The sequence below is a fragment of the Ambystoma mexicanum genome, chromosome 9 (assembly GCF_040938575.1).
Source record: "Ambystoma mexicanum isolate Mex_15411 chromosome 9, UKY_AmexF1_1, whole genome shotgun sequence".
Classification (NCBI taxonomy): domain Eukaryota; kingdom Metazoa; phylum Chordata; class Amphibia; order Caudata; family Ambystomatidae; genus Ambystoma; species Ambystoma mexicanum.
In genome coordinates, this window is record NC_090931.1 from 637095746 (window position 1) to 637123247 (window position 27502).

Consider the following 27502-nt stretch of genomic DNA (forward strand, 5'->3'; position numbering starts at 1 on the left):
GTTATGTTACGTCTACAACTCTTGTAATGCATTTGGAAATGACTTATTTTGGGTGGGAGGTTGTTGGTCAGTCATTTCATCTGATTCCATGTCAGGCATCATTGTCTGATGCCACTGTACGTTTTGGACATGGCAATGTGTACCTTATTGTTACTGTGTTGGTGTATGGGTATTGCTTGCCATGTCATGTTGTGGTTTGGGAGGGTTTGAGTGACATAACAGTGATGGCCATGGCCTGTTTTGCAGCTGTGTGTGATTCACACCTTGCATGTCAGGGTCATCCGCTTCTCAAAGCAACTAGCTGGGGGTAGATCTCTCTCCGCGGCAGGGGCCTCCCTCTGGAACAGCCTTCCTGCCTCACTGGAACTTGAGGAGAACCATCTCCGGTTCGGGAAGCACCTCAAGACCTTCCTCTTTGCTTCTGCTTTCTCTCTGCCTCTCCCTTGCAAAATTCTTCACTGGAACTGCACTGGATCTGCAACTGGGCCACTCTCACCGACCTCGGTCCCTGGCCCAGCCACTCTCCACTTGCACTGCCTACCTGGCAACCCCTGCACTGCGGGACTGTCTCTCTATCCCTACAGCCCCCCTTCCCAGCACTTGTCTGCACTTACCTTTGCAGTTGCCACCAGCTGGCCTATGTATTTGTTTTTTAGTCTACTTACCCTGTACTGCACTCCCCCTCCCCTCCCCTTCCCCTTGCACTTTTCCCTTCCCCCTACCCCTGCACTTGCACAATCTAAATGACACCTGGCCTAGTAGTATCGTTGTCTGTCTTCCCTTGTTCCCCCCTCCCTGCCTCATCGCACCTTGAAATACTTGTGTATAGGCCATATCATGTCATGTCATATGTGTGCCTTTTGGTCACACAGGATAGCTTGTGTTTAAGTAGCTAGGGATGGAGACAATGTGGCACTTCCATGGCAACTATCTCAGGGTGGTAGGGTTGTGACAGTTGACTGTCTCTTTGTCATCATCGATTGTCACCTGGTATGTGCCAGGCCTGTGTGCACTCCGCAGGGGTGGGAGTTTAGGTGAAAAATGTGGCCACAAGCTGGGTCCGGGCTTCCTCGCCACGTGCCCTGTCCCCTCCCATGTGGCCACAATGATCCTGCACACTACTGGGGGTGCATAGAGTAGCTGCCCGCCAGAGCGGTCAAGGGAGCGGAAACGTGACTTGAGCACTCCGAATGTGCGCTCCACTATGGCCCTGGTTGCAATATGGGCGGCGTTGTATCTTACCTGGGGTGGGGTGGTGGGGTTCCGGATTGGCGTCATCATGTGGTTGCTCAGAGGGTAGGCACTGTCCCCTGGGGAGGTGTAAATGGTTGTGATTATTGGGGTTTGTGTATTTGTGTGTGTGTGTGTGTGTGTGTGACATGCATGCATGTGCAAGGGCATTTGTACTCACCTAGGAGCCAGGTGTCGCGATGCTGGCCAGCTTCCAGGGCCCGGCTCAGGGCGGACATTCTGTATATGAAACTGTCATGGGTGGAGCCAGGGTAGTTTGCATAGACAGAGGTGATGATTCCCTTTGCATCGCATACCACCTGTACATTGATGGAATGCCAGTGCTTGCGGTTTTGGTAGATGTGCTCAGTGGCCCTAGGTGGATGTAGGGCCACATGGGTGCAATCTATGGCACCGAGCACTTTGGGGAAGTGTGCCACCCTGAAAAAATCCAGAACAACGGCCTGCCTTTCTGCGGGTGTTCTGGGCATGTATATGTGCCTGCGGACTGAGGGGCGCGCTGTCATGATTGCCAATACCTGGTGTAGGCAGCGTGACTGCGTGGCCTGTGAGACCCCCCCCACTATGGCAGTAGTCCGCTGAAATGACCCAGTGGCCAAAAAATGCAGGACATTGAGCACCTTCTCCAAGGGGCTCAGTGCTTGGGAGCAAAGGGTGGGGGATGTAAGGTCATCTTCCCACTCCCTGACCAGGTCTAGGATGATATGGGGTGGAAACCTATACCTGCCGTAGACCTGGTTGTCAGGCATCCCAAAAAGGCTTGTCCGTGGTCCGAAAATGCGTGCCCTGGCTATTCTCCTCCTCCTGCGGTGTCCCACGATCAGTGCTGCGACAAATGGGGCATTCATCGTAGCTGTATATACGTGTTTGTTGTTTGCGTGCACTTTTATACTGTGCGCGGGGACGCTTCCGCCTGCCTTCGTGTGGCGGACGTGTTGACGCCTGTGTGCGTCTTTTGCCGTGCGCGGGTTTCCCGTATTCAAATCCATGAATACGGGTTGTTGGCGTGCATGTGGGCGTTCCGTGTAGTTCCCTGCAGTACTTCCCCAGTTACGCCTTCTTTTTCACGCGTTATTCCCCATTGCGCGTATTACGCCCACTGTTCCGCCCACTTTGGTTGTGTGCGCCGCCCTATGGGCGCTTTTGCTGTGTGTGCCTGCGTGTGCCATGGCAGGATTGGGCGCACGGACAGCGGGAAACACGCGCAGCGTCTTCCTTGAATCGCACGCGTGCGCTGCGTTTCTCACGCTTGCGCTACCTTGCGCATGCTTGCGCTGGGATTTTCGGCGCACGTTTGCTCCATGAATCGACCCCTTAATATCACATATATGTTTGCATAGCACCAGTTTGCTTGGGAAGCAAAAAGTAGCTTCTTGTAATTGGTGTCAAGTCAACCAGGCTCTCCCAGGCTCTAACCAGGAGCTAAATAGCTCCCAGTAATTTCGAACCCTGGATAACATTCAAAGTAATCTCCAATAGGGACAAGGTTTGCTGAGGAATGACGTGCATACCACCACAGGCTTGACAGGTACCTCCAGTCTGCAAACACACATACTATTGACCAACTTATGTTCAAATATTAAATACAAAGCGTCAGTCCACTTGGAGTATATGGTCACAGTCTCCGAAATCCCGTCAACCAAAGTTTAAGCAGTGAACCCCACTATTTGCTCTTCACAAATCGCTGAAAAGTAAACTGCTGATACTTGCCTTATATTTAGGACTGCCAAATCAGTATAAAGCAAGTGTCAACGAACAAGGGTTGGTGGATGGGAACCTACCCTCAGCTGGGTTCTACTTCCCCTTGTACTTTACCTGTGAGTGCAACCTTCTTACCCCATTCATTACTTTACCTCCCAGCGCTCCCCATTACTCGAGAGCCTAACCAAACTTTCTTCTTGAAACCAACCATGCTTTACACCTGCTATGACATTTCTTCCATAGAAAAACAAGCCCACGGTTACCTTGTGTTATATAATTTGGGCCTCAGGCCAGCGTCTATATAGCAACGATTTGTAATCACTAACCCAATGCATATTCGGTTTTATAACCTAGTGCTGAGAAGCGCCCACAAGTGACATGTTGGGGATTTATAAAACTCTTAAATACTTAAGTAAATAACTAAATAAAAATAAAAACACAAAATATATGCGTAAAAGTAATGACATTGGATACATGAACTTGTGGAATTACTTTCTACCTTGTTCTCCTGATACAGTTCCTTCTGAATAGTGTTGTGGTACATCAGTGTGGTAGAGGACTGGAGTGCCACGTTCCTCTTAGTTATTGTCTCAAGTAATGTTCACCTCCCGATGTCGGGGTACTTTCTTCTTTTATTGCTTCATGGGGACACTACAAAGTGCTTACCAGAAACCAGATATTTACAATACTTACTCGTCCATCTGTCCTTTGAGTACCAGGTTTGGGGCTGTGCCGGTCAGCGTGGCTATGCCTCCAATGCTGGCAGAGTAGCAGACACTCAGACTCATCCCCTTGCAGAGCTTTAGGTGATTCTCCTCCTTAAAACGCTCATCCTCTCCTGAAGGTATTGATCCTTTCTCATTTCCTGTAGAGAAAGAATGGAACGTGCTGAGTACTTTACAGGATGTTTTGGTTATTCAACTGGTGCACCAAAGTAAGTAGTGTTGCTATTGGAACATAGGAGAGATTTGCTAATAGGAAGAAGTAGTTGCTTAGTGAATGAATTACTGGTATATCATAGCTCTGAAAATTGAGACCACCTTTGTGGTTTGAGTGGTGGGTCTTCAGAGAATTCAGAAACAGTGGAGGGTGGATGTGACGTTCATAATGCATACATTAAGGTACAGAGTACTTTGGCTCTCTGCAGTTAGTGAATTCTTCCCAAATCTCTCCCTAGTTCATGCATACCTGGGATCAGTATGGGTGCACTGCCATTGAGAGTGCTTTTTTCATACTGATGAATTCTTCAGACAACAGAGTTGCAACATGTTTGTTATGCTCATGTGTTACATTTTCACATTTGCAGTGTGCTTATGTGGGCTATTTCAATTCCTAATGTGCAGCACTTTGAGTGACTCTTTATTATGAGCCTCAAAAGGCAAATGTGATGGAGTGCTATGCCCATCAAAATGTAAAATCATGTAGTTAGTATTAATTGATCTTCTGTGGAACAGTGTCCATAGAGGACATCACACAGCCATATGCTCATGTAGTCACAACAAAGGAATTTGCATTTGTGGAATAAGACCAAAGTACTCTGTGTCTATAGGTTTTCAATAAATGGTTGCCTTCTTGCTATACAGTTTATCAGTTTAACTGTACTTTAAGACAGTTAGAGGTATTTGACCCCTGGTTTATTAATAATTGCTTAAATTTACTTGCAGAGTATGCTAAAGAGCATGGTTTAATTATTCATTTTCTAAAGATCAAAACTATGGTCTTTTGTAGAAGTAATATAATGATAATGATGTGTTTTTTATATAGCGCCCTAATCCAAAGCTCTTTACAGAGCACATATTTACATACAATATCACCCAACCGAAATTGGTACTAATTTATCGACCTCGGAAGGATGAAAGGCTGAGTTGGCTTTGCCGGGATTCGAACCTGTGACCTGCAGATTATGCTCAGATCGCAGCAGTGAGCACTCAACCCGCTGAGCTATCTTACCAGCATGAGAGATACGGCTCAATACGACTTTAATCTGAATGGAGATAGGATTGAACGTGTGACCAAGCACAATCATCTGGAAATTATTATTGATCATAGGTTAAGTTGGGCTGATCAATTTAAAAAAATCAAACCGGAAGCACAGCAGCTAGTTGGTCTATTGACCAAATCTTTCACTGAAGATGCAGGGTATTCGTTGTCCGCTTTGGTCCTGATCTACAAAATGAAAATTGTGGCCAAATTGTCTTATGGGATAGAGGTTTGTGGAGCTAAAGTTGAGAAAGTATTGTATACATTGGAAGGGTTTTGCTAAAAGGCTTTATTAAGTTTAGCGTGGTGACTCCCTGTTGATTTTATTTATTGAGAACTAGATATTTGCTCTATTCGGTCGATTGTTCTAATTTGCTGTATGACCTACTACTGGATGCTGCTTAACTCAGGTGATACAATTCTGAGTTAGTCCAACTCCTCGAAATATGCTAGCATTATCAGCCTGCTCTTAACAATGGATAACCAGCAAGCATAATTGAATTATTATATGCAAAGGAAGACCATCATTATTGGTAAGGTATCATATACTTTTCCATAATTGGTAGAATAATTAAACTCACTACGAGCAATACATAGCCAAAATGGCGGCCGTAGCGCGATGTAGGCCATGACGCCAACGTGCGGATGATGCCATCACGCTAGGGCACGCCAATAACAGACATTCGCCAAAGAATCGTAAAGTTAAAACAATCAAATCTAGAAGGAAGTATTTGCATGACCAAGTCGTTGTCCCTTTACATCTTATCATGCGACCGAAATTACAATAGCACCAAGAGATTACTTTCTTTAATTAGATCAACACCACGGATCCAATGTGCACTCCAAAATGGCGTCCATAGCGTGATCACGTTCATCATGTAGTTTTACGGATGACGTCATGACGCTATAAGACGCACATAAATAGCGGCCATCTTAGCTGACCAAAACGAGCAGTTCCAGCTATGATCCCCAATCTGGCTTAATCGCACCAAAGGAGAAATCCAGGTAAGAAAATTTGCAATGCATTTAGTTTGGGAGTTGAATATCTCAACTCTAGAAAGTATATTTTTGAAATAGAAGGATGGAGAGCCCCAATCCACCGCAAACTTAGTTTCTCTCTTATACTATCAACAGGGACTGACCTTTACTAATATAAGAAATACAAATCCAACAAGATCCTTTAACTATTAAGATGCACAGGAATCCAACCATTGACCATCAAAAGTCATAAGGAAACGCTGATCAGTAAGAAATATTCTTTTTGTATCACTTCGGATACTTATCTTAAAAAGAAAAAAATGGTTTCTAATGAAATAGGAATTTGTGTAAAGTATTGAATCTTGGTATACACTTGCAGTTGTTGGCGCAATGTTTGTCTAAATAATTAACTAACACATTATAATGATGCATATATGTCACAAATTGATTTTACCCTTTTACTATCTTTTTTCTTCAAAATTGTATCTCTTTTTTTCTCTCTTTTTTTCTCGTTTTTTCTTGTTCGCAATAGCAATATATGCATATTTACCTCCTGAAGAACCACCGAATACAAAGTGGGGAAACACGTGTTGAGGGCTAAACATGTGAAAATCAAAAAAAAAAAAAATCTGATTCTGTGAAGATAACAGATATCCTTAAAACAATCTAAATCAAATCAACTATTATTTTGGAGCGCCTGTCAAACAGTGTTTGAATTCTTTCTTTGATACAATTCTTCTGTCCAGTAGATGAGAACAACAAGACCTGTGCTCTTTGTAAAACTTCTATTTCTGACAAGATCATGGATGAGGGCGTGACATGGTGTACAATACTGAACCTCAAACCTCAGCTATTCACACTAACTTCATTTAAAAGGCAACTTTAGAATGCACTGGGTGTCCTCGACAAAGAGCAAGCATAGATGGATCTTAAATCTAAGAAAATTAGTCCCAACTACATTAGGAGCCCAACATACTTATTGTATTAAATTGTACCGCCCAAATTATATTAAAGAGTTCCCCAGTGCTTATATTGGGAAGAAATATCTATGTGTGTAATTTAACGTGGTAGAGACTCTTGATAATATTAGGGGTCAGATTGGCTTGGGTTCAAGTTAATATAGGAGGAGCTTCTTTTTAAAATGGAAGTGACGTTTAAAATCCAGGCATAAAATCCTGGGTCACAGTAGCAGCAAACATCTTAGACAGGAGCTCAGTAGTCACACAGCCTTCACACAAAACACTTAGCTCCTCACTTTGCGCACGCACTTCACGTGGGTTCAAGTTAATATAGGAGGAGGTTCTTCTTAAAGTTGAAGCAACCTTGAAAATCCAAGCATACAATCCTGGGTGACAGTAGCAGCAAACAACGTAAACAGGGACTCAGGATGCACAAAGCCTTCACACAAACACTTATCTTCTCACTTTGCGTGCTATTCTGATCTCGACTGAGTGCTCACGGGATGAACAATGGGAAAGCGCATGATCCGTCATAAAAGACATATCACATAATTTGAAGTCAAAGTCAATTCAAAGTGCCCTAATAACAATTCAGACTGTTGTGGTCTTGAAAAGCATGTGTACCATTGTTTGCCAGCGATGTGGAGTCAGAGATGCAGGCTTCTAGCATGGTATGTCAGGAGCTTTGCAGACTTTGGTGCCCAGAAGTTCATAATCAACATCACTGCCACTCGACACTGCTAAACTATCTGGAGGGAGATATTTATAAAATGTCGATACCTAAAAAGTATTATTCTGGCGTTCTTGGTTGACAAATATGGTAGTGTAAAGATGTGGGAAAAAACTGCCCACCCACCGCCGCTACAGTTTTGATTGGGTGCGCTAATGGATATTGCACTGCAGGAGTAATTGACAGTAAAATGAATGGGATGTAGCACAGATAACGTAGCCAATAAGTGTACGTTTACAGACACAAGCTTGCCCTCACACATGCCCCAGATGTCTAAGGTTGCTCTAGTCCACTTAGCTTGCAAGCTTGCTATTCCCCATTACCTGCCCACAGCACTTTCTTGTAATGAGTGTGAATTTGCCATAATAAAACATTGCAGCAATCTTGGATTGAGGATGAATGGTAAATTTACTTTTAAGCAGATGCTCTTTTAGCAACAACATAAACAGTACAGAATAACTGTGTTTGTAATAACTCTTTTACGTCTCTGGGCACTACCTGGTGCAGTGGCTGCACATAAAAGGGCCCATTGGAGCATCCTAATTAGTTAATACTAAACTATGGAATTTTATCATTGTGATTTAGTGCACATATCATCTCGATATGACTTCCTGTGATGTGACTTCCTGTGATGTCACTTCCCCTTTTCAACATGCGCTCTCACCCTCCAAGCAGTTGTGAAAGGTTGAGAGCTATACAAACACATGCACATACGTATACATTCACTCACTCATTTACACCCATACACACGATACGCTCGCTCATTCACACACAAACCCAGGCTCAGCCTTCCAAACATAATACACTCACTCATTCACACACTCATTACACAAAACATAGCACGCCTTGCATGCACGCACGCACGCACACACGCATACATACATAGAAACATTCATCGTAAAAATCCAACACCCACGCAAACACACTAACAAAAAACGTTTTTTCTCTTACCTGCCCGAATCAGTCTTCTCGGAGGGACTCTATGCATCCAGCTTCCAGGCTCCACCATGCAGACGGGGCCAGGAATCAGGAACAGCTTCGTGGCTGCTGACTTACGCATGGGAAAGCAGAGCATTTCTTTTTTAAGTCGGAGTGGGAGGACTCTTACTTCACATATAAACAGGCCGATTCATGGAATTAATGTGCGCCGAAAAAACGGCGCACGCGTGCGAAAACGTGCGATTCGCAGTGAAATAGCGAAAATTGCAGTGCAAGTGCGATTATCGCACAGAAAACATCGCACATCAATTCATGGAAGTCCGTGCACGCGCAAAATGTAGGATGTGCGCTGAAAAAGTGCGCGGCGCATGCTGGCGCACGCTGGCGCACAGGTCATCGAACGCTGTGCGATAAGGCCACAGCGAATTCGCACATAGCGCGGCGCACATAACAAAAGTAGGCGTAACACGGGGCGTCACACGCAGAATGGGGAACAACTCGTGAAAATGTGGGCGTCACGGGGGAAGTACAGGAGGCAAGTGCGCAGAAGGCCCACACGCTCGCCTACAACACGTATTCATGGAATCGAATAGGGAAAAACAGCGCACGGCCAAAGACGCGCACAGGCCCAAACATGTCCGCCACACGAAAGCAGGCGGTAGCATCCCTGCGCAGGAAAAAAATGTGCGCCAAAGTTCTACACTCGCGAGAAGGCCCACACGCGATCGGGCCTGGGGGAGCGTGTGCGTGTATCTCAGAGGTGCGCGAGAAGTTTACACGTGATCGGGCCTGGGGGAGCGTGTGCGTGTATTTCAGGGGCTCGCAGGTGTTTTTACACGCGATCGGGCCTGGGGGAGCGGGGTACGTGTATTTCAGGGGCTCGCGGGTGTTTTTACACGCGATCGGGCCTGGGGGAGCGGGGTATGTGTATTTCAAGGGCTCGTGGGTGGTTTCACACGCGATTGGGCCTGGGGGAGCGTGTGCGTGTATTTCAGAGGTGCGCGAGAAGTTTCACACGCGATCCGGCCTGGGGGAGCGTGTGCGTGTATTTCAGAGGTGCGCGAGAAGTTTCACACGCGATCCGGCCTGGGGGAGCGTGTGCGTGTATTCCAGAGGTGCGCGAGAAGTTTCTCACACGCGATTGGCCTGGGCGCGTGTATATCAGGGGTGCGCGAGAAGTTCCACACGTGATTGGCCTGGGCGCGTGTATTTCAGGGTTGCGCGAGAAGTTCCACACGCGATTGTCATGGGCGCGTGTATTTCAGAGGTGCGCGAGAAGTTCCACACGTGATTGGCCAGGGCGCGTGTATTTCAGGGGTGCGGGAGAAGTTTCACACGCGATTGGCCTGGGCGCATGTATTTCAGAGGTGAGCGAGAAGTTTCACACGCGATTGGCCTGGGCGCGTGTATTTCAGGGGCTCGCGGGTGGTTTCACAAGCAATCAGGCCTGGGGGAGCAGGGTACGTGTATTTCAGGGGCTTGCGGGTGGTTTCACACGCGATCGGGCCTGGGGGAGCGGGGTACGTGTATTTCAGGGGCTTGCGGGTGTTTTTACACGCGATCGGGCCTGGGGGAGCGGGGTACGTGTATTTCAGGGGCTCGCGGGTGGTTTTACATGCGATCGGGCCTGGGGGAGCGGGGTACGTGTATTTCAGGGGCTCGTGGGTGTTTTTACACGCAATCGGGCCTGGGGGAGCGGGGTACGTGTATTTCAGGGGCTCGCGGGTGGTTTTACACGCGATCGGGCCTGGGGGAGCGGGGTACGTGTATTTCAGGGGCTCGCGGGTGGTTTTACACACGATCGGGCCTGGGGAAGCAGGGTACCACTCACCGTCTGCCTTGCGTGTAGAAGAACGCGTAGCCAACACCCACCCGCTGTGAAGTAATAGCGTGTGAACCCCAACGCCTGCAAGACACACGCACCGCACCCCACGAAAAGCAACGCCCGTGCGCCATACGTCACAGACACGCATACGCGCTAAGGGCCTTTGGTCCAATGGAATCGCGTATGCGTGCTGACGCGCTTACGCGCTGAGGGCCTTTCCTCGATTCACACGCTGACGTGCTGAATTTTCACGTGCCAAATCACTCCGTATCAAGCTGGCCACGTGTAAGCACACGGAAGACCAGCTCCTGCCCAGAAGGCCGAACTACTGCCCCCCAGAGCCCCGAGCACGCTCCCACCTGCCATCTGCTGCTGCCTGACTGCCTGCTGCCCACGTGCCCTGCCATTTGCTGCCTGCACATCAGCCAGGGGTGCTGTTGCTGTGACCACCCCTGCTGGAACCGAAGACTCCCGACTGGGATTCCATCGCTCCACAGCCCAGCCCCAGGACCCAGTTGCCCACCCACTCCTGCCTCTGGGGTTGTCATGTCGGGCACTGCAACATCTGGCACCACTGACAACCCCCGGCCAGAGAGGCAGAGGGGCACCAGCTTCAGTGCCACCGAAGTTGGTGTCCTGGTGGAGCAAGTCCTGGGGCAGTATGATGCCCTCTTCGGAAGTTCCCGCGCCGACAAGGAAGGACGGACTCGGATCTGGACTGACATCGTGACTGCCATCAACGCGGAGGGGGTGGCAGTCCGCGACTTCCAACATGTCAAGAAGCGCTGGGAGGACTTCAGGTCCAGGACCCTGAACAAGGCCCGGCGCCTCTTGAAGGCAGCGGATGCCAAGGGGCGCCGGGGCCACTTGTCAGAAGTTCAGATGAGGGTCCTGGAACGCATATCACCAGCGCTCCACGTCCAGGTCCTTGAGAGGCAGACCCGTCTGGAGTCGAGCGGTAAGTGTACATGCATCATGATTGAAAGCTGTGCGTGTGGTAATGTTTCAGTGGTGTGCAGGTTGCACATCTGTTTGTATGGGGTCGAATATGGGTGGGGGTGTACAGGGCCTTGGGGCTAACACATGCGAGGGCTGTAATGTGTGAGACATGGATGGTGCATGTGTGTGTAGGCTTGCATGCCAGATGCAGTTGTGTGGGCACACGTTTGGATGAATGTGTATGTAAGTAGACATGTCCGTGATGTCACGCATGTATGTTGTTTTCAGCTGCATGTATCAGCACTGTGTACATGTGCATGTGTGTGTATTTGACAAGGGTGCAACAGTGATGCAACATGGATGCATGTGACAGCGGGATGTGGAAGCCTGATTGGCAGATGTGACATGGATGCCCATCTGTACACTGCGACACTTGGCAGAGGTGTACACATGCATGCAAGTGTGGTGGTGTGTGTACATGTGTGGTGCACTTCCTGTGTTGAATGTGATGTCTGGCTCAGCTTTGCCTGCTCATGCTGTTGTATGGGTATGGATGGTGCTGGCAGTTGCGATATGGCTGTGGTATGGCTCATGTGTGCGAGTTGAAATGACATGTGTGTTGGGGATTGTGATGGCATGTCTGAGGTTTGCCAATGCCACTCATGTACAACTGTCATGTGTGTATGTGTCCATTGTACAGTGCCCTGATGCCTGTGTTTTATTTCTCCCTGTCTGCAGCGTCAACTGATGAAGAGGGCGGAGAAGGTGCTGTGGAGCACAGCGGCGGGGATCCCACCGCCAGCCGGAGACGCAAGGCCCGGCTCCCCTCCCATGTTGTCATCTCGTCGGGGAGTGAGGAGTCCGGTGCCGCGTCCCAGGCCGCAGCTGCCGGGGGTAGTTCCAAGAGGCGGAGGTTGGAGTTGGACTCCTCGGCAGCAGAAGGGGCAGCTGGGACCCCACAGGGCCCAACGGGGGAAGATGGCACAGAGTCATCCAGGTTGGTGGGGGGTTTGGTGGAGGAGGCCGTGCAAGCAACAGAGACGGGGTCTGGAGGTGGGGATCCCACTGGTGCTAGTGGTGCAGTGCAGGACCAGGGACAGGAGGCAGCACAGGCCGCCGCGGAGGTGCCTGTGTGCAATCCTGTCCCTGATCCTGTCCCTGCATCATCTTGCACCAGCAGGGATGCCTACGTCCAGACCTGTTTTCAGGCAGGCGATGAGCAAACGACAACTGGCCTTCCTCTGCCTGCGGACTTGGCTATCCGGGTCCGGGTTGAGCCTGTCCTGACTGGTGTGGCGTTGCGTCAACGGGCCATGCGAGGTGACCTGCAGTCTTTTCATGAGGAGACTGCACGTCATCTCGAATGGCTCGTTGACCACGTCAGCCTGCTGGGACAGGTCACCCAGGCCGGATTCCTCTGTTTGATGGGGCTTGCTACGACCCCCTCCTCAACTGAACCCCCTACGCGCCAGTCGTCCTCCATGCCATCTTCCCACCCATCAGTCACCTAGGTGCCCTGTGGAGCTGCCTCTGACGGTGCGGCCAGGCTGGTGGAGGAGGCATCCCTGCCACAGTCGGGAGTCGGACGTCCAGCAGGGGTGGCCACATCAACGACTGCACCCCAGCCGGCGGAAGATGTGCAGGCAGCAGGAGGCAGTGCACGGGCAGAGGCACAGCAGCAGCAGCAACGTGGTGGGAGCCATGAAGGCTCGGGGCCTTCAACATCGGAGGGGCAGGCATCGGCCGGAGGGCAGGAGGACCCAGGACAGAGAGTGTCTTCCGTGTGGCAGCGGTTGGGCCACGCCATAGATGCGGAGCGGCAGCGGGCGGAAGAGGCACGGCTCACAATGGTCAGGTAGTGTTAGGTTTCCTTTGTTTTTTGATTTATTTTGGACCTTTTGGACATTGGCCACATTTTTGTATATAGGTTATTTTATTAGTTAGTGTTGTTAGATAGGTTTCATTCTTTTGTTGGGATAATGGACCCTGGCTTGTTCGTCTGTACATAGTTCACTGTTGGATTTTATTTTTCTTTCACAATTTACCCATGGAGCAATGGCTTTCAATTATTATTTCCCATTGTATTTTCTTTTGTGGACAGTGACTTTGGACACCATTACTTTGGATTATGATTTTTGGTTTTGCTTTTTTTCACGGACATGCTTCTTTTCATTTTTGTACATTCCCATTTCTGTTTCTTAATTTTTGAATCTATTTATGTTTCCTTTAATACATATTTTTTTATCGAACTTCAATGTGTAGTATCATCTCATTGGTTTCATGCATATCATGATATGGGTTTTGAGATTCACTGACACCATTGGGTGTATGTGAGGGACATGTGTTTGTTTCGAAATTTGCAATTGGTGTTCTGTCATGTAATTGCCATTTCTGAGTGGGTGGATGCAATACTCGGGTGGGTATTTTGCATTTGGAGGCTGACCATAGGGACCAGGGATCTAGATTGTGATGACATGTTGGCTGGGGAACATGAGTTGGGGCCTGCTGGCAGGTGCCCCACAGTGCTGGGGGGTGGGGGTGGTGGGGAACATGAGTTGGACATGGGTGGGGGCCTGCTGGCAGGTGCCCCACAGTGCTGGGGGGTGGGGGTGGTGGAGAACATGAGTTGGACATGGGTGGGGGCCTGCTGGCAGGTGCCCCACAGTGCTGGGGGGTGGGGGTGGTGGGGAACATGAGTTGGACATGGGTGGGGGCCTGCTGGCAGGTGCCCCACAGTGCTGGGGGGTGGGGGTGGTGGGGACATGAGTGGGACATGAGTGGGGGCCTGCTGGCAGGTGCCCCGCAATGCTGGGGGTGGGGGTGCAAGGGGACATGAGTTGGTGCTCATTAGTGCAAGGAGACATGTGCCTTTGCTGGGGGGCATGCCCATGTTGGGTGGGCTGCCTGCGGGACATGACCAGGGATGCAGGGTAGTCCCCTGTGGTGTGGGCTGCCTGCAGGGGCCGTGGAGGATGTACAGGGAACACCTGGGAGGACCCACACTGCCAAATCACATGTAGGACTCCTCGGCACCCCTGAAATACACGTACCCTGCTGAAATCGCGTGTGAAACTTCCCGCGCACCCCTGAAATACCCGCACGCAGCCCAATCGCGAGTATAACTTCTCGCCCAATCGCGTGTGAAACTTCTCACGCACCTCTGAAATACACGCGCCCAGGCCAATCGCGTGTGGAACTTCTCGCGCACCCCTGAGATACACGCGCCCAGCCCAATCGCGTGTGGAACTTCCCCGCACCCCTGAAATACCTGCACGCAGCCCTTCTCGCGCACCTCTGAAATACACGCGCCCAGGCCAATCGCGTGTGGAACTTCTCGCGCACCCCTGAGATACACGCGCCCAGGCCAATCGCGTGTGGAACTTCTCGCGCACCCCTGAAATACCCGCACGCAGCCCAATCGCGTGTGAAGCTTCCCGCCCACCCCTGAAATACCCGCACGTAGTCCAATCGCGTGTGAAACTTCTCGCGCACCTCTGGAATACACGCGCCCAGGCCAATGGCGTGTGGAACTTCTCGCGCACCTCTCAAATACACGCACACGCTCCCCCAGGCCAATCGCGTGTGGAACTTCTCGCGCACCTCTGGAATACACGCGCCCAGGGCAATCGCGTGTGGAACTTCTCGCGCAACTCTGAAATACACGCGCCCAGGCCAATCGCGTGTGGAACTTCTCGCGCACCCCTGAAATACACGCGCCCAGGCCAATCGCGTGTGGAACTTCTCGCGCACCTCTGAATACACACGCCCAGGCCAATCGCGTGTGGAACTTCTCGCGCACCGCTGAAATACACGCGCCCAGCCCAATCGCGTGTGGAACTTCTCGCGCACCCCTGAAATACACGCGCCCAGGCCAATCGCGTGTGGAACTTCTCGCGCACCTCTGAATACACGCGCCCAGGCCAATCGCGTGTGGAACTTCTCGCGCACCCCTGAAATACACGCGCCCAGCCCAATCGCGTGTGGAACTTCTCGCGCACCCCTGAAATACACGCACCCAGGCCAATCGCGTGTGGAACTTCTCGCGCACCCCTGAAATACACGCACCCAGGCCATTCGCGTGTAGAACTGCCATTCGCGTGTAGAACTTCTCGCGCACCCCTGAAATACACGCGCCCAGGCCATTCGCGTGTGGAACTTCTCGCGCACCCCTGAAATACACGCACCCAGGCCATTCGCGTGTAGAACTGCCATTCGCGTGTAGAACTTCTCGCGCACCCCTGAAATACACGCACCCAGGCCATTCGCGTGTAATACTTCTCGCGCACCCCTGAAATACACGCACATGCTCCCCCAGGCCAGATCGCATGTGAAACTTCTCGCGCACGCGTGTTCCCGACACCCGTAATACGCGTTCCCCGCTTTGCGTTTGCTGTTTGCCAGTCCGGTAAACTGGTACAGGGTTGGCGCAGCCCTTTGCAATGGTTTTGCGATCTTGATGGCTTTTCCTTGCGCAAGGGCGTTCTTGGGGGCGTAACTGGCGCTGCTGCAGGGTCGCTGCGCCACACTGCGCCACGTCTGCTTTTGGAGGCGAGAATCCATGAATACGCTGTGTGCGGAAATTGATTTTATCGCACGCGGCTGGCGCAGACATTCGCACGGGCACGCTGTGCGCCAGCCGCGTGCAACACTTTTGTGTGGAATTACATGAATCGGCCTAAAAGTCTTTAGTTTCTTTCTAAAGCCAGAGTGCAAGCACCCTGACTTCAAAAAGAAATGCTCTGGACTGCAGAAAGATAATTTCTCTCAGAAGTCCGAGTGCACATGCATACTCTGGCTTCTGAAAGAAAGGTTTTCTTTCTGAAGATGACGGCTCATGTTGCGGGGCCACCCACACTGCGGGGGTTTCAGGGGCCCCCGTTTCGCCAGTGGCTGCGTCATTGCAAACTGACGAGGTTATTAAACAAACCAAATCTTAGCCCCATGTCTCTGTTCCATTGTGACATAACTGTATTTTACTGAGCACTCTTTCGAGCGCTAGAAGCGCGTTATTATTGCCCATGAGGACATTACTAAGCACCTTAATTCATAAATATTTCATGAAAACCATTGAATGTAAACGTCATTTTAGACACGATTTGCGAGTCATCAAAATGCCTAATGTATATTGTGTATTTGTGACTGGGTTATGCTGTTTTAACCATGGAGCTTTTTTCCTTATTCATCGTTATTAGTATTATGCGCTATATGACCCATTTATTAAGCAGTGTTTTATCTTCCCACACGTTTTTCACTTTTTCTTAATGTTTTTTTTTTATTCTGTACTACTTTATTATGTGCTGTTGAATAAAGGTTTATGATGATGGTCAGGAAAAAGTGGTTTGGGTTAAAAAGAAATCTGCCTGGGAGCACCACAGGGAACACCACATGGAACTTGCTGGTTATCCAAATTAAAGTCTTGGCACACATCTACGTGAGGAGGAGGAGCAGGATGGACATGGAAGGAGGCTGCCAGTGGCAGAAGAAGACACATAGGGGCAAGGACCAACAGCAGCCGGGGAGGATAGAAGAATGGAAAGAGCAGTGGAGGGCTAAATGTTGGCCAGACAGAATTCAAATCAGTTGGAGGTGAGTGATGTGGGCACAATCTCTGGCCAATAGAAGCAATTCATGGTTATACCAGCTCATATAGCTCAAAGATTGTCCAATGGGGAAGGCTGTCGGGATTCCAAGAGGTATAATAAATCCATGTAGACCAGGCCCTAAGGGCCGCACTGTGTGTTATGGGTCCTGAAAACCGGGTAAAGTCGCAAGTGCAGAGGGTGCTTAACAAAGTATACAGGACAATAACTTGCAGTATGGCCTGAGAGCGTGGTCTGTAAGGCTAGTACACCACCCCCTCATTGTTTAAAAGATCAAATAAAAAAGTTATTTCTTCACCTGCAGGTCCAAAGCCAGAATATTTTTAATTAGATCAGGTTTGATCCCTTTGTTTGTTTTGCCTGTACTGAAACCCGCCTCTGGCTCCGGTGTGTCTGCAAAGGCAGGAAGTGAGGGAGGTGCCCGAAACTCCCCTGTCCTTTGTCTCCATGGTTACCTGAATGCACCTAGTCCACCCTGCTGTGTGAGTGACAGCTAGGCTGTGCATGAATGGGAGAAACCTTCTTAAAAGGCGAGGCTTCTTGGACTGAAGAGAGAGTCGACCACTGGGACGAACAACCCGACGAAGAAACCGTAAACAAAGCTTGCTGCATCCTCCTGGACTTTGAATGGCCTGGTGAAGCCCTGCTGCTTTGCTGAAACTTCTGACAAGAGAAGCTCCGGAAAGGACGACTTCTTCCCTTAGGTTAGTGGGACCAACTTGTGCGCGCATCTTTAACTTCACATCAGCTGTTTCCTCCAACATCAGCCTGGTGTCTGCATGTTCTTTTCAAATGAAGATCAGCTGCTTTTGCCTTTGCCTCTGACTGAGTGCTGTCCAGCACACCTCTCCATCTGGATCAGCTGTGTGTGCTAAAAGCCTGTGGACCTCACGTGCACCTTTCATCAGGAAATCAGCTGTTCGTGATTTCCACCGAGCACGCATCCAGCAGCAGTTGAACATTTTACTTAAGTAAGGCTGTGGCTCACATTCTTCTGCCACGCCCCCCCCCCCGCCCTGTGAATGTGAGTCAAGAAATTGCACTTAGTTTTTATTAATGGAAAAAAATGAAAGAAAGCAAGTAAAGAAACGAAAGTTTGGAAGAAGTTAAAGTGAGTGCTTTTCTGTTTGCGCATCTGATTGCAGCTCATGCTAAGAGAAACACGTGTGCAGATCCATGTGTTTTTCACATAGCACATTGCTGCATTGTGCTCCTGATTTGCCCTGTTGAGAGAGCCTTTGACCTCCATTTTGCTTTATCCAGAAAGCATTCCATTAACCCATTCCAACGTGGCTGCATGATTTTTATTGCATTCTGGGCTGGCTGTCTTTGGCCCTGATGATTGGCTGCCTGCATCTTTCAATCGGATTGGTGGGGCTGGGAGGTGTGGAGCCAGCCTGTTGTTCTAAGGCCCACATCTAAGGCCCCTGCCCGCTTACCGGGATGCTACATGATGCTACTACTACAGCCTGATCCTCCCTGGGGCTGCCAGCTCCCTCAACTATGAACCTGGACTTCCAAGACTCTCTCACTTCCCCCTCTATTGGTTGTTTCGCTCCTTCTGCCTACCCTTTTGATTTCACTTCACTAACCTTCACTCTACCTTCTTGTTTTCAACTGGTCTTCCCTTCATGCTCTCGTCTAAGCATTCACCTATAATTCTACCTCATTTCATTTACCTATTGGTACCTTAGCAATTGCCCTGAAATTCTAATGTGCTTGTGTTTGGGAAAGTCAAATTTGGGTGTGTTTGGAAAGTCCAATCTGGGTGTGTTTGGGAAAGTCAAATTTGGGTGTGCTTGGGAAAGTCAAATTTGGGTGTGTTTCCGTAAATCAAAATTGGCTGTGTTTATTTTTCACCTTACTTCTGCCCTCAATTGTAACCTGCTAGCCCAGTGACCGCTCCATACCTCTGATCTTGTATATTTCTCCTACTGCCTCCTCTCTCTACCTGCCCATGCCGTTATCTGTTTCTCCCATCTATTCAAACTGTTTCTCTATCAACTTTCCTTCTCTTCTCACTAAGTCTGGTAAAAAGAAATTCAAAAGGTATATCTTGGTTTCCAACCCAGGTCTCCCCATTGCTGATACCTTTTCCAGCACCTCTGCCAGACAAACCCTCACTGACATCCTCTTTTTCGTTCCGTCACCAAATCTCTGGACCCCTCATATGATCTCTATGCTATGTCCTGTCTCCATCTCTCCCATTAATTGTGGCACCCGCTGGGATCTCCTTGACTCCTCCAGAGTCTTCATTAACGTCTATCTAAATGGTGCTGTCATGGTGCAAGGGCCTCAGGCTAATCTCCTCCTTTTTGATAGGAGTTTCCCTCACCTCATCAACTTACTCTCATCTCCAGCTGTCCCCTACTCTCTTCCCCTGGCTACCTTGCCCTCCTCCACTTCCTCCTTTGCCCCATCTCAAGCTCCTTCCACACCTCCGTGGGCGTACCTCTGATCTGTACCCCTCCCCGAAAGGTCTTTAAGCCTGGCAACCTTCTCTATATTGCCACACTCAATTCTCACTCGGTTGTTAAACACTCCTCTGACATCTGTCACCTCCTAGAAGAACTTGACCTTGATGTCTTCGATCTCACTGAGACATGGTTCACGGCCAGCTCTGTCACAAGTTTTGACACTCTTCTCCCGGGCGCCTACAAGATCCTCTCAGCCCCCAGATCCAACCGGCCTGCAGGGGGTGTAGCCCTTATCTTCCCTGAGTGGATTCCTGCCTCTCTCATTCCCATTCAAGCTTACTCCTCTTTTGAATGCCTAGTCTGCAGGCTCTCTATCTTTCCTAGCCACTCTCTTACTGTTGCTACTCTCTACCGGCCCTCTGTTCAAATCACCTCTTTTCTCCCTGAGTGGGCTGAACTCACCTCCTGCCTCTTGGCCTCAACCACTCAACTCCTCCTCCTTGGTGACCTCAACATCTATCTTGATTCTACCTGTCCCTCATCTGCACTCTTTCGCGACCTCTGCGATTCACTCTCCCTCTCTATCCTTCCCTCCGGCCCGACTCACTCGGCTGGGCACACAAATGATGTCTTGATCTCATCCTGCCACCCCCTCTCTACCCCTCTTACCACTCCTCTCTCCTGGACTGATCATTGCCTCCTCTCCTCTCATCTCATCTCTCCATCTCCTCCCCCCCAGGCAAGTCCACTCCTAGATTGCCACCCACCTTCTCAGATAACCGGCCCATGAAGATTGTGTCAGTCGAGGCCTTCGCTGCAATCTTCTTCCCACCTCCTCCACCCCAGGCTGACTCACACCCTGACACAGCCCTCTCTTTTCTCTGCTCCTCTATTTCTGCTACTCTTGATACTCTTGCCCCCGTCATGAGGATCTGTTTGAAGTCCAAAGCCAAGTGCAATTCTTGGTATTACTCTGACCTAGCTACACTTGAACGGAAGTGTAAGGCGGCAGAGAGGAAATGGAGGGCTTCCTGCTCATCCTCTGGCAAACTGGCCTGCCGCCTGCTCCAAAGGCAATGCCAACTCGCTGTCCACACTAAGAAGAGAGTCCACATGCAAGCCCGCATCTCTGCGGCATCTAAAAATGTGGCCGAACTCTTCAAAATCTGCAAGGAGCTGGCCAACCCTGCTGCAGTCTCCACCCCTCCTCTCGCCTCCCAGGCTCTTTGCAATGCCCTTGCCTCTCACTTTACTCTAAAACCTAGGACATCATGTGCACCCTCTCCTCTGCTCCCCCTCCTCCTCCCTCTCCTTCTCGACTTGCTGGCCCTCCCTCAGCTACCCCCATCCCCCTTTCTCCTCCTTTCCTCTTTTCTCCCCTCCCGAGGTAGCTAGACAAGTCCGATCTATGAAAACCTCATCAAAACTGGTCCATACCTGTTCCTCTAAAACCATTAAGGATCACATTGACACCTTTGCGCCGGCCCTTGCTGATTTCTTCAACCTCTCATTTGCCCCTGGCTCTTTCCTCTCCCATCTTAAGCACTCCCTTGTGCATCCTCTCCTCAAGAAACCCACTGCTGATCCATCATGTCCGGCAAACTACTGTCCAATTTCCATTACTCCCTTTTTGGGTAAACTCCTGGAAAAGCTGGCCATCTCTGAGCTTAATCTCCATTCCAACTCTGTTGGCTCCCTCCATGACCACCAATCTGGCTTCAGAGCTGCCAGAAGCACAGAAACTGCTCTCCTGAACATCCGTGAAGACCTCCTCTCCACCCTCAATTCTAACATTCCCTTTGTCCTCATCCTACTAGATCTCTCCTGTGCATTCGACACGGTCAACCATACCACCCTGCTCAATCGTCTCCGTGACAACCTGTGTATCACTGATCAGGCACTGGCCTGGCTGACCTCTTTTCTCTCTGACTGACCCTCCAAGGTACAACTTGGATCGTTCCTATCTTCTATGTCCCTCTCCACATGTGATGTCCCCCAGAGGTCTAACCTCTCGCCCTGGCGTTTCAACCAATACCTGGCAACCCTCACTTATAACATCTCCATTTTCTACTCAACTGTCCAGTACTATGCTAATGAAACTCAACTCAGTTTCAGGCTTCCTTCAGCCTCCTCTTCTCCTTCTCTCATCTCTGATTGTCTAATCGCCATTCAAAATTGGTGTGACAACAACGATCTATGTCTAAATGCCAACAAGACTGAGATCCTCCTTATTGGTACACCACTTCCATCCTTTCCTCTCACTCTCTGGCTGGCCTCCCTTGGCCCTCCGCCTAGCCCCACTTGCGTGGCTAAGAACCTCAGGGTTATCTTTGACTCTACACTTTCCTTCTCCGCACACATCTCTGATGTCTCCATAAAGTCACAATTTTTACTTCACCTCCTTAGAGGTACTCTGCCTTTCCTCTCCTTCCCTCAAAAGCTCACTGTCTCCCAAGCTCTGGTTCTTTCCAGACGGGACTACTGTAACAGCCTCTTTCTAAATCTACCTGTCTCCACTCTCCGCCCTTTACAACTAATCCAGAACAGGACTGCGAGATTTGTCCTTGGCCTCAAGCCCTAGGATTGTATCTCTCTAGCCCTGAAATCCCTTTATTGGCTCCCAGTGGATGCAAAGATTACATTTAAAACCCTCTGCATTGTCCACAAGGCATTCTGGGGCCTGGGTCCAAAATACCTTCACCTATCCCTCTGTAAATACCTCCCCTCTCCAGCCCTTCACTCCTCTACTTCTAACTCCCTCAGGGTTAGTCGTTTTGCAAAGAAACATGCTGTGGGTAGATCTCTGTCTTTGGCTGGTGCCTCCCTTTGGAACAGCCTCCTGGCCACCTTGAAACTTGAGGAAAACCCTCTCCGGTTCCGGAAGCATCTCGAGACCTTCCTCTCTGCCTCTGCCTTTGCGCCCCTTCTCCCCTGTTGATCTGTTTTCACTCTTTGCATCGTGCACCTGGCCACCCTCTGTCATTCGGGCTCAGGTACCTGCTCACCCTGCCACTCTCCTGCACTGCCTCAGGTCACCCTCTGCACTAGGGTTCTGTATCTGTACCCATACAGTCCCCCTCCCACTTTCTTCTGCACTTATCAGATATACCTTTCTAACTAACTTTCACCTGCCACTTGCTGGCTGCACTACCAAGGTGTATCGCCCTTATTTATTATTTATTATTTATTTTATTTTATTTTTATTTAGGTTTTCTCTCCTCTGCACTTTCCACCCCAACTTTCATGCACTTTCCCCCGTTTCCCTTTTCCATGCACTTGTGCTTTCTCAAATGTCACTGGGCCTAGTAAGATCGCTGTTTTCTTTTTTGTTCTCACTTGTTCCTCTCCCTTTTTGCCTCCCAAACACTTGGGTAAGAGCGCGATATTAATAAAATATAATTTCATTTAATTTCAACTAACCCCGAGACAAACTTTGCTGGAAGACCTTCCCCCAACTGGCTGTACTTCTTTGCTGCTGCAGGAACCGAGTGCCAGGAGTCAAGAAATCCGTAACATCGAGTCGAGTGCAACGTCTGTAAACTGGCCAAAAGCTCCAGGAGTCTCCTGAGGAACCTCCCAATGCAGGACGACCCAAGCTCGAGTCACCTCTCCAGAATGCAGGACTCAAGGAGTGAAGGTAGCCCAACCGGTGACCAAGATCCGTGGTGGTGCTGTTTACCGAGCGCTGAAACCGCAAAGTGCTGCTGAGCTGAAAAGAGCCCGTAGCTGCCACTGACCATCGAATTGCTGCCGCAGGAGTTCCCAGATGTCCTCCCTCTTGTCCCCACAACTGAGGCCCAGGAACCCAGGATCTGCATCGCTGCAACTAGACAGAAGCCAACTGGACCCTCTTCTTCTAACCAAAGCTACTGTTCTAACTTTGGGGTACTTACTTCATTGTCTGTAGCTTGCTCTTCTCAGTTGAGACTGGCAGTAGGTGCGTCTTCTAGAGTTGATCTCAGCTCGAACTTTCACAAGTGTAACAGCTTGTGACCCAACAGTGATTTTTTTTCAACAAACTCTCTAACTTTGTGCAAGACCTTTGCTATCTAAGAAGTGCTTCGGCTCCATAGACTTTGCTCCAATTCACTTTGGCTGTCCTGGCTCCCTGCAGACTCTTCTATTCCATTGACTTTGATTCTTACTGTCCCTCATAGGTGATGCATTGGTTTTAAACTAATATTGCTGGGAAAGGTTTTTATTTAGACTTCATTGGAAGATATAAAGTTCTCACATGCTCTGAGAACCTGTTTAACCTTTTTCCTTCCTGTAAACTTTCCTTTCTGCCAACCTCAGAATTTACAAAGTGTACAAATGATATATAAATGCCATTACTGTCCTAATTAGTGAAGTCACCTCAAGTTATAGGAAGTGTGTATGGAGCATCTCTAGAGAGTATCTACTTGATTTGGGTTGATTCTTAGAAAGTATTTTGGAGTGTATTTTTATTGTTGCACATTGCCCTTTTTAAAGAATGCTTATTTAAAAATAACCGTTAAATAAATAAATAGAACATTTTTTTAACTAAAAACCTTGAGAGTAAATGTTATTTGGCTACATGTATTGGTGGATTTCATTGCTACAGCTCTACAGCTCACATTTACCCCTCTTGAGATAAGTCTGACTGCTCAGTCACACTACCAACTTGTTTAGTACAGACATATACTAATAGGTGGGTTACCTAATACCAAGTGGACACGGGTTGTGTAGTCTCCCACAGTGTTACTATATCAATTCTTGCCTAACAGTGCTAAAATATGAGTAAGAGAATGTGAATGCTCAGGGAGGAGGAGGAGGGTTGTGGCTTCCTACACAACCGGGGCGCATCTGCTGGGGGCAGACGAGCAATGTAAGGGAATTTGGTAGTATGGTGTGGGGGTGCAGGTGGGACGTGAGGGTTTGAGGCTGGGCCACATCTGGCTTGTGCAGCCCGGCAAATATTAGGGTGGCTGGGAGCAGGGCCAATTCCCCCCAACGTAAAAAGAGTGTTGCAGTGTTTCCAAATGCCTGGGAAGCGTATGCCAGGTGCGGCCCAGATTATTAGGGTGGGCGAGTGGTGCAGGCTGCAGGGCTTCTGTCAGTGAGGCACTCCAGTGATGTGAGGGAGCACCACACTGAGAACTCGTGTCTGTGGCTCTGTGTGCTCTCAGCACAGCATTCCTGTGAAGAGAGGGAGCGTCGTGCGGAGAGCTGTGTCCCCACCTTCATGTGCATCGATATGATGCCTGGCTAATCTGTGAGCAATACCCGTTTGTTTAGCTCGCGGATTAGCCAATTGCCATAGCAGACCGGTGGGTGCACTAATAGGGATCTCACAAGGAAATGTAAAAGTGTTGGCAAATAAGAATTCTCTCATGTAAATCGCATTTGCTGTGTATAGAGGTAAATTGAGCAAAGTAATGATTCAAAGTCATGAAGATCCTAAAAGTGGGAAATACACTTAGTAGAAGTAGAAATCCAAGCATTCTCCTACAAAATAGCGGCCACCATTCTGATGTCTTCTCTGAATGAGCCAGCATTGCTGCGGACATACCATAGCCCATGCCACAGTATTCAACCAGCGAAAGTCTTGGTGAGTGGTCATGTGAGTAGACTGAGGGAGCTGCAGAAGTCACTTTCATCTGTGGTTAACTTTCTCATCCTCTGAACAATATACATTATGCAAAATGAAGTCATTGGGTATATGTTTACCAAGTAAGGCAGTGTGAAATATGGGATATGTAGGCATATTGGTTAGAAGCTACGTCTGTGGCCAGCAGAAGGTGGAACAGTGCAGTAGTCCTGTTCTGCCAAAAATACTTATTTATTTCTTTTAGTTTATTGGGCATGCAAGGTGCTTGAACATCAATAAATTGTGTTTCAAAGTGCCCACAGGGCGAAGGGAGCAAGGTAACAGCAAGACAATGGAATATGATAGCAGTGATGAGCAAAATACAAAAGGCAGTCCTACTAGGCCTTGTGAACATTCGGATCGTGCAAGTGCAAAGAGAGGGGGGGGGGGAGCAAGTTCTAGAGGTTCCACAGAGGGGGGAAGTGCCAGAGGACCAGTTGCAGAGGCAACAGGTAAGTGCCAGAGAGCCAGTTGCAAAGGCAACAGGTAAGTGGCAGGCAGTGACCACTTGTTGGAAGAGGGGTCATCAGCCAATACAAAAAATGCGGGCCTGTGAGACATCACAGGCCAGCAGTGCCGGAAGGCAAGTGCAGGGGTAGGGCGGATGCTGCGGGCGATTGGACAGAAGGTCAGGTCCCAGAAGGACACATAAGGGCCCAGGCCACCAAACACAGCGACTGTGGGGTTTAGCATGGGAGGGAGAGTGGGAAGGAGGAGTTGAAAAGGAAAGACTTGAGGTGCTTGCAGAACTTTAGGAGATCCAGCTCAAGATGGAGAGAAAGGGGGAGGCTTTTCCAGAGGAGGGACCAACCGTGGAAAGAGAATGGCTGCCTGCTCTCTCCTTAGAGAAGTGCTTGACAAGCAGGGAGTTGGAGCCGGAGGGTAGGAGGGATCTGGAAGGAGAGTATTTGGTGAGAGAAAGTGGCAGATAACGTGGACCCTAACCCCAGACAGCCTTATGGGTGATGCAGAGGGATTTAAATGTGATCCTTGCAGCAACTCGGAACCAGTGGAGAGATTTGAGGGCTGGAGGTATACAGTCCCTGGGCTTGAGGCAAAGGATAAGTCTTGCAGCCGTATTCTGGATTAGCTGGAGGGGGGCGGAGAGAAGAAGGTAGATTAAGGAAGAGGTTGTTACAATAGTCCAACCTGGAGAGTACCAGAGCTCTGAAAACAAGCTTCTGTGGAAAAGGGGAGGTATGGGAGGACACCTCTGAGGAGGTAGAGTTGGGCGTCCCCTGCTTGACCGCAATCCCAGCCTCAGTACACTCGTAGCTTTACGAGTACAGGTAAGCCTGCAGACCTCTACAACTAGTGTCTATGACAAATTCTGAGACAACCCACTAAAACACATGTTGTTGCACCTACAGATTGAAGAATTGATTTGGTCTGGTTTCCAGACCTTTGATCTTGCGTGAAGTTGTTGTCAACTCCCCGCATATTTTTTCCACGGGCTACCTCGATCCCTTGAGGTAACTTTCCTTGGTTTTCTGATCATGTTCAAATTAACTGTGTTATTTCATTTACACATTATTTATTTTGGCATCTTTTCTTTTCCCTACTGTGTGGCTTAATTCACCTTTTCCATTTACCTTGCAACTCATCGAAAATTGGTATGTTATTTTTATATTGTTTTCACGCATGGTTATATTTTGTAACACAATCACGATTTTGTTTATGTTTTTCAAAACTTGATGCTTTTGGTATAAATGTTCCACAGTTTGTGTAAATTAGACCTGCCCTGATGAAGGAGCTGTATGCTCCGAAATGCATTGGCACTTTATGTCTATAACAATTATGGGATGAGTTAGCCGCGGCCTCACTAAGATTTTATTAGTGACCAACTTGGAATTTTCTTTTTGATAAACGCATATTACTTTTGGATCCGACTAAGAGATTTATTTGGATGAGTTACATTCTGTAAATACAGTGAACATTTACTAGTTGACTCTAATTTTGCAAATTGCACTGCCCTTGGTAGGGCTTATACAGAGAGCGGCTGTGTGGCCAGGTTTGTTACCTGGTCTTCTGTATATTTTTGTGTTCCACGAGTCAGGGTGTCTCCAGACTCATCGTAGCCAGCTCCTGTGAATTTTTTGAAAGATGATTTATAACCTCAACCTTTTTTGATCTGTTTGAAAGTGAATTTAAACAAGTGGTGCCCACTTACTTACCTTCCTGCTCTTGTTCTTCCTTTTTTGAGACACACGTGAGTGGATATACCATCCCAGAACAGGCAACAAGATTTTCCTGAAGATTATAACATTGAATGCATCAGACAACTGCAAGATCGGACCATTTCTGCACCTTTAGACCAAGACCCCACTCTTTCTATCAAATTGAACCTTGAGATGTTGTTGGATAAAGCCATGGAATTAGACTGGATAAATGAACACACCTATAAATTCCTCAACAACCCACACCCAAGGGTTCCCAATTTCTATACGTTGCCCAAAATTCATAAGGATCTTGTTAAACCACCGGGGAGACCTATTGTTGCTGGAATGAGTAGCATCAATCAACCATTGGGAGTGTATATTGACTTTTTTCTGCAACCTCTAATACAATAAAC

At 48.8% G+C, this 27502-nt stretch overlaps 1 protein-coding gene across 1 annotated transcript in view; it reads right to left on the reverse strand.

Moving 5' to 3' along the window:
• Positions 1–27502, reverse strand: part of SLC13A2 (solute carrier family 13 member 2) — a 739631-nt gene that overhangs the window by 250474 nt on the left and 461655 nt on the right. Inside the window, exon 5 of the mRNA XM_069615341.1 lies at positions 3646–3817. Coding sequence (XP_069471442.1) covers positions 3646–3817 — 172 coding nt within the window. The remainder of the gene's footprint in view (positions 1–3645; positions 3818–27502) is intronic.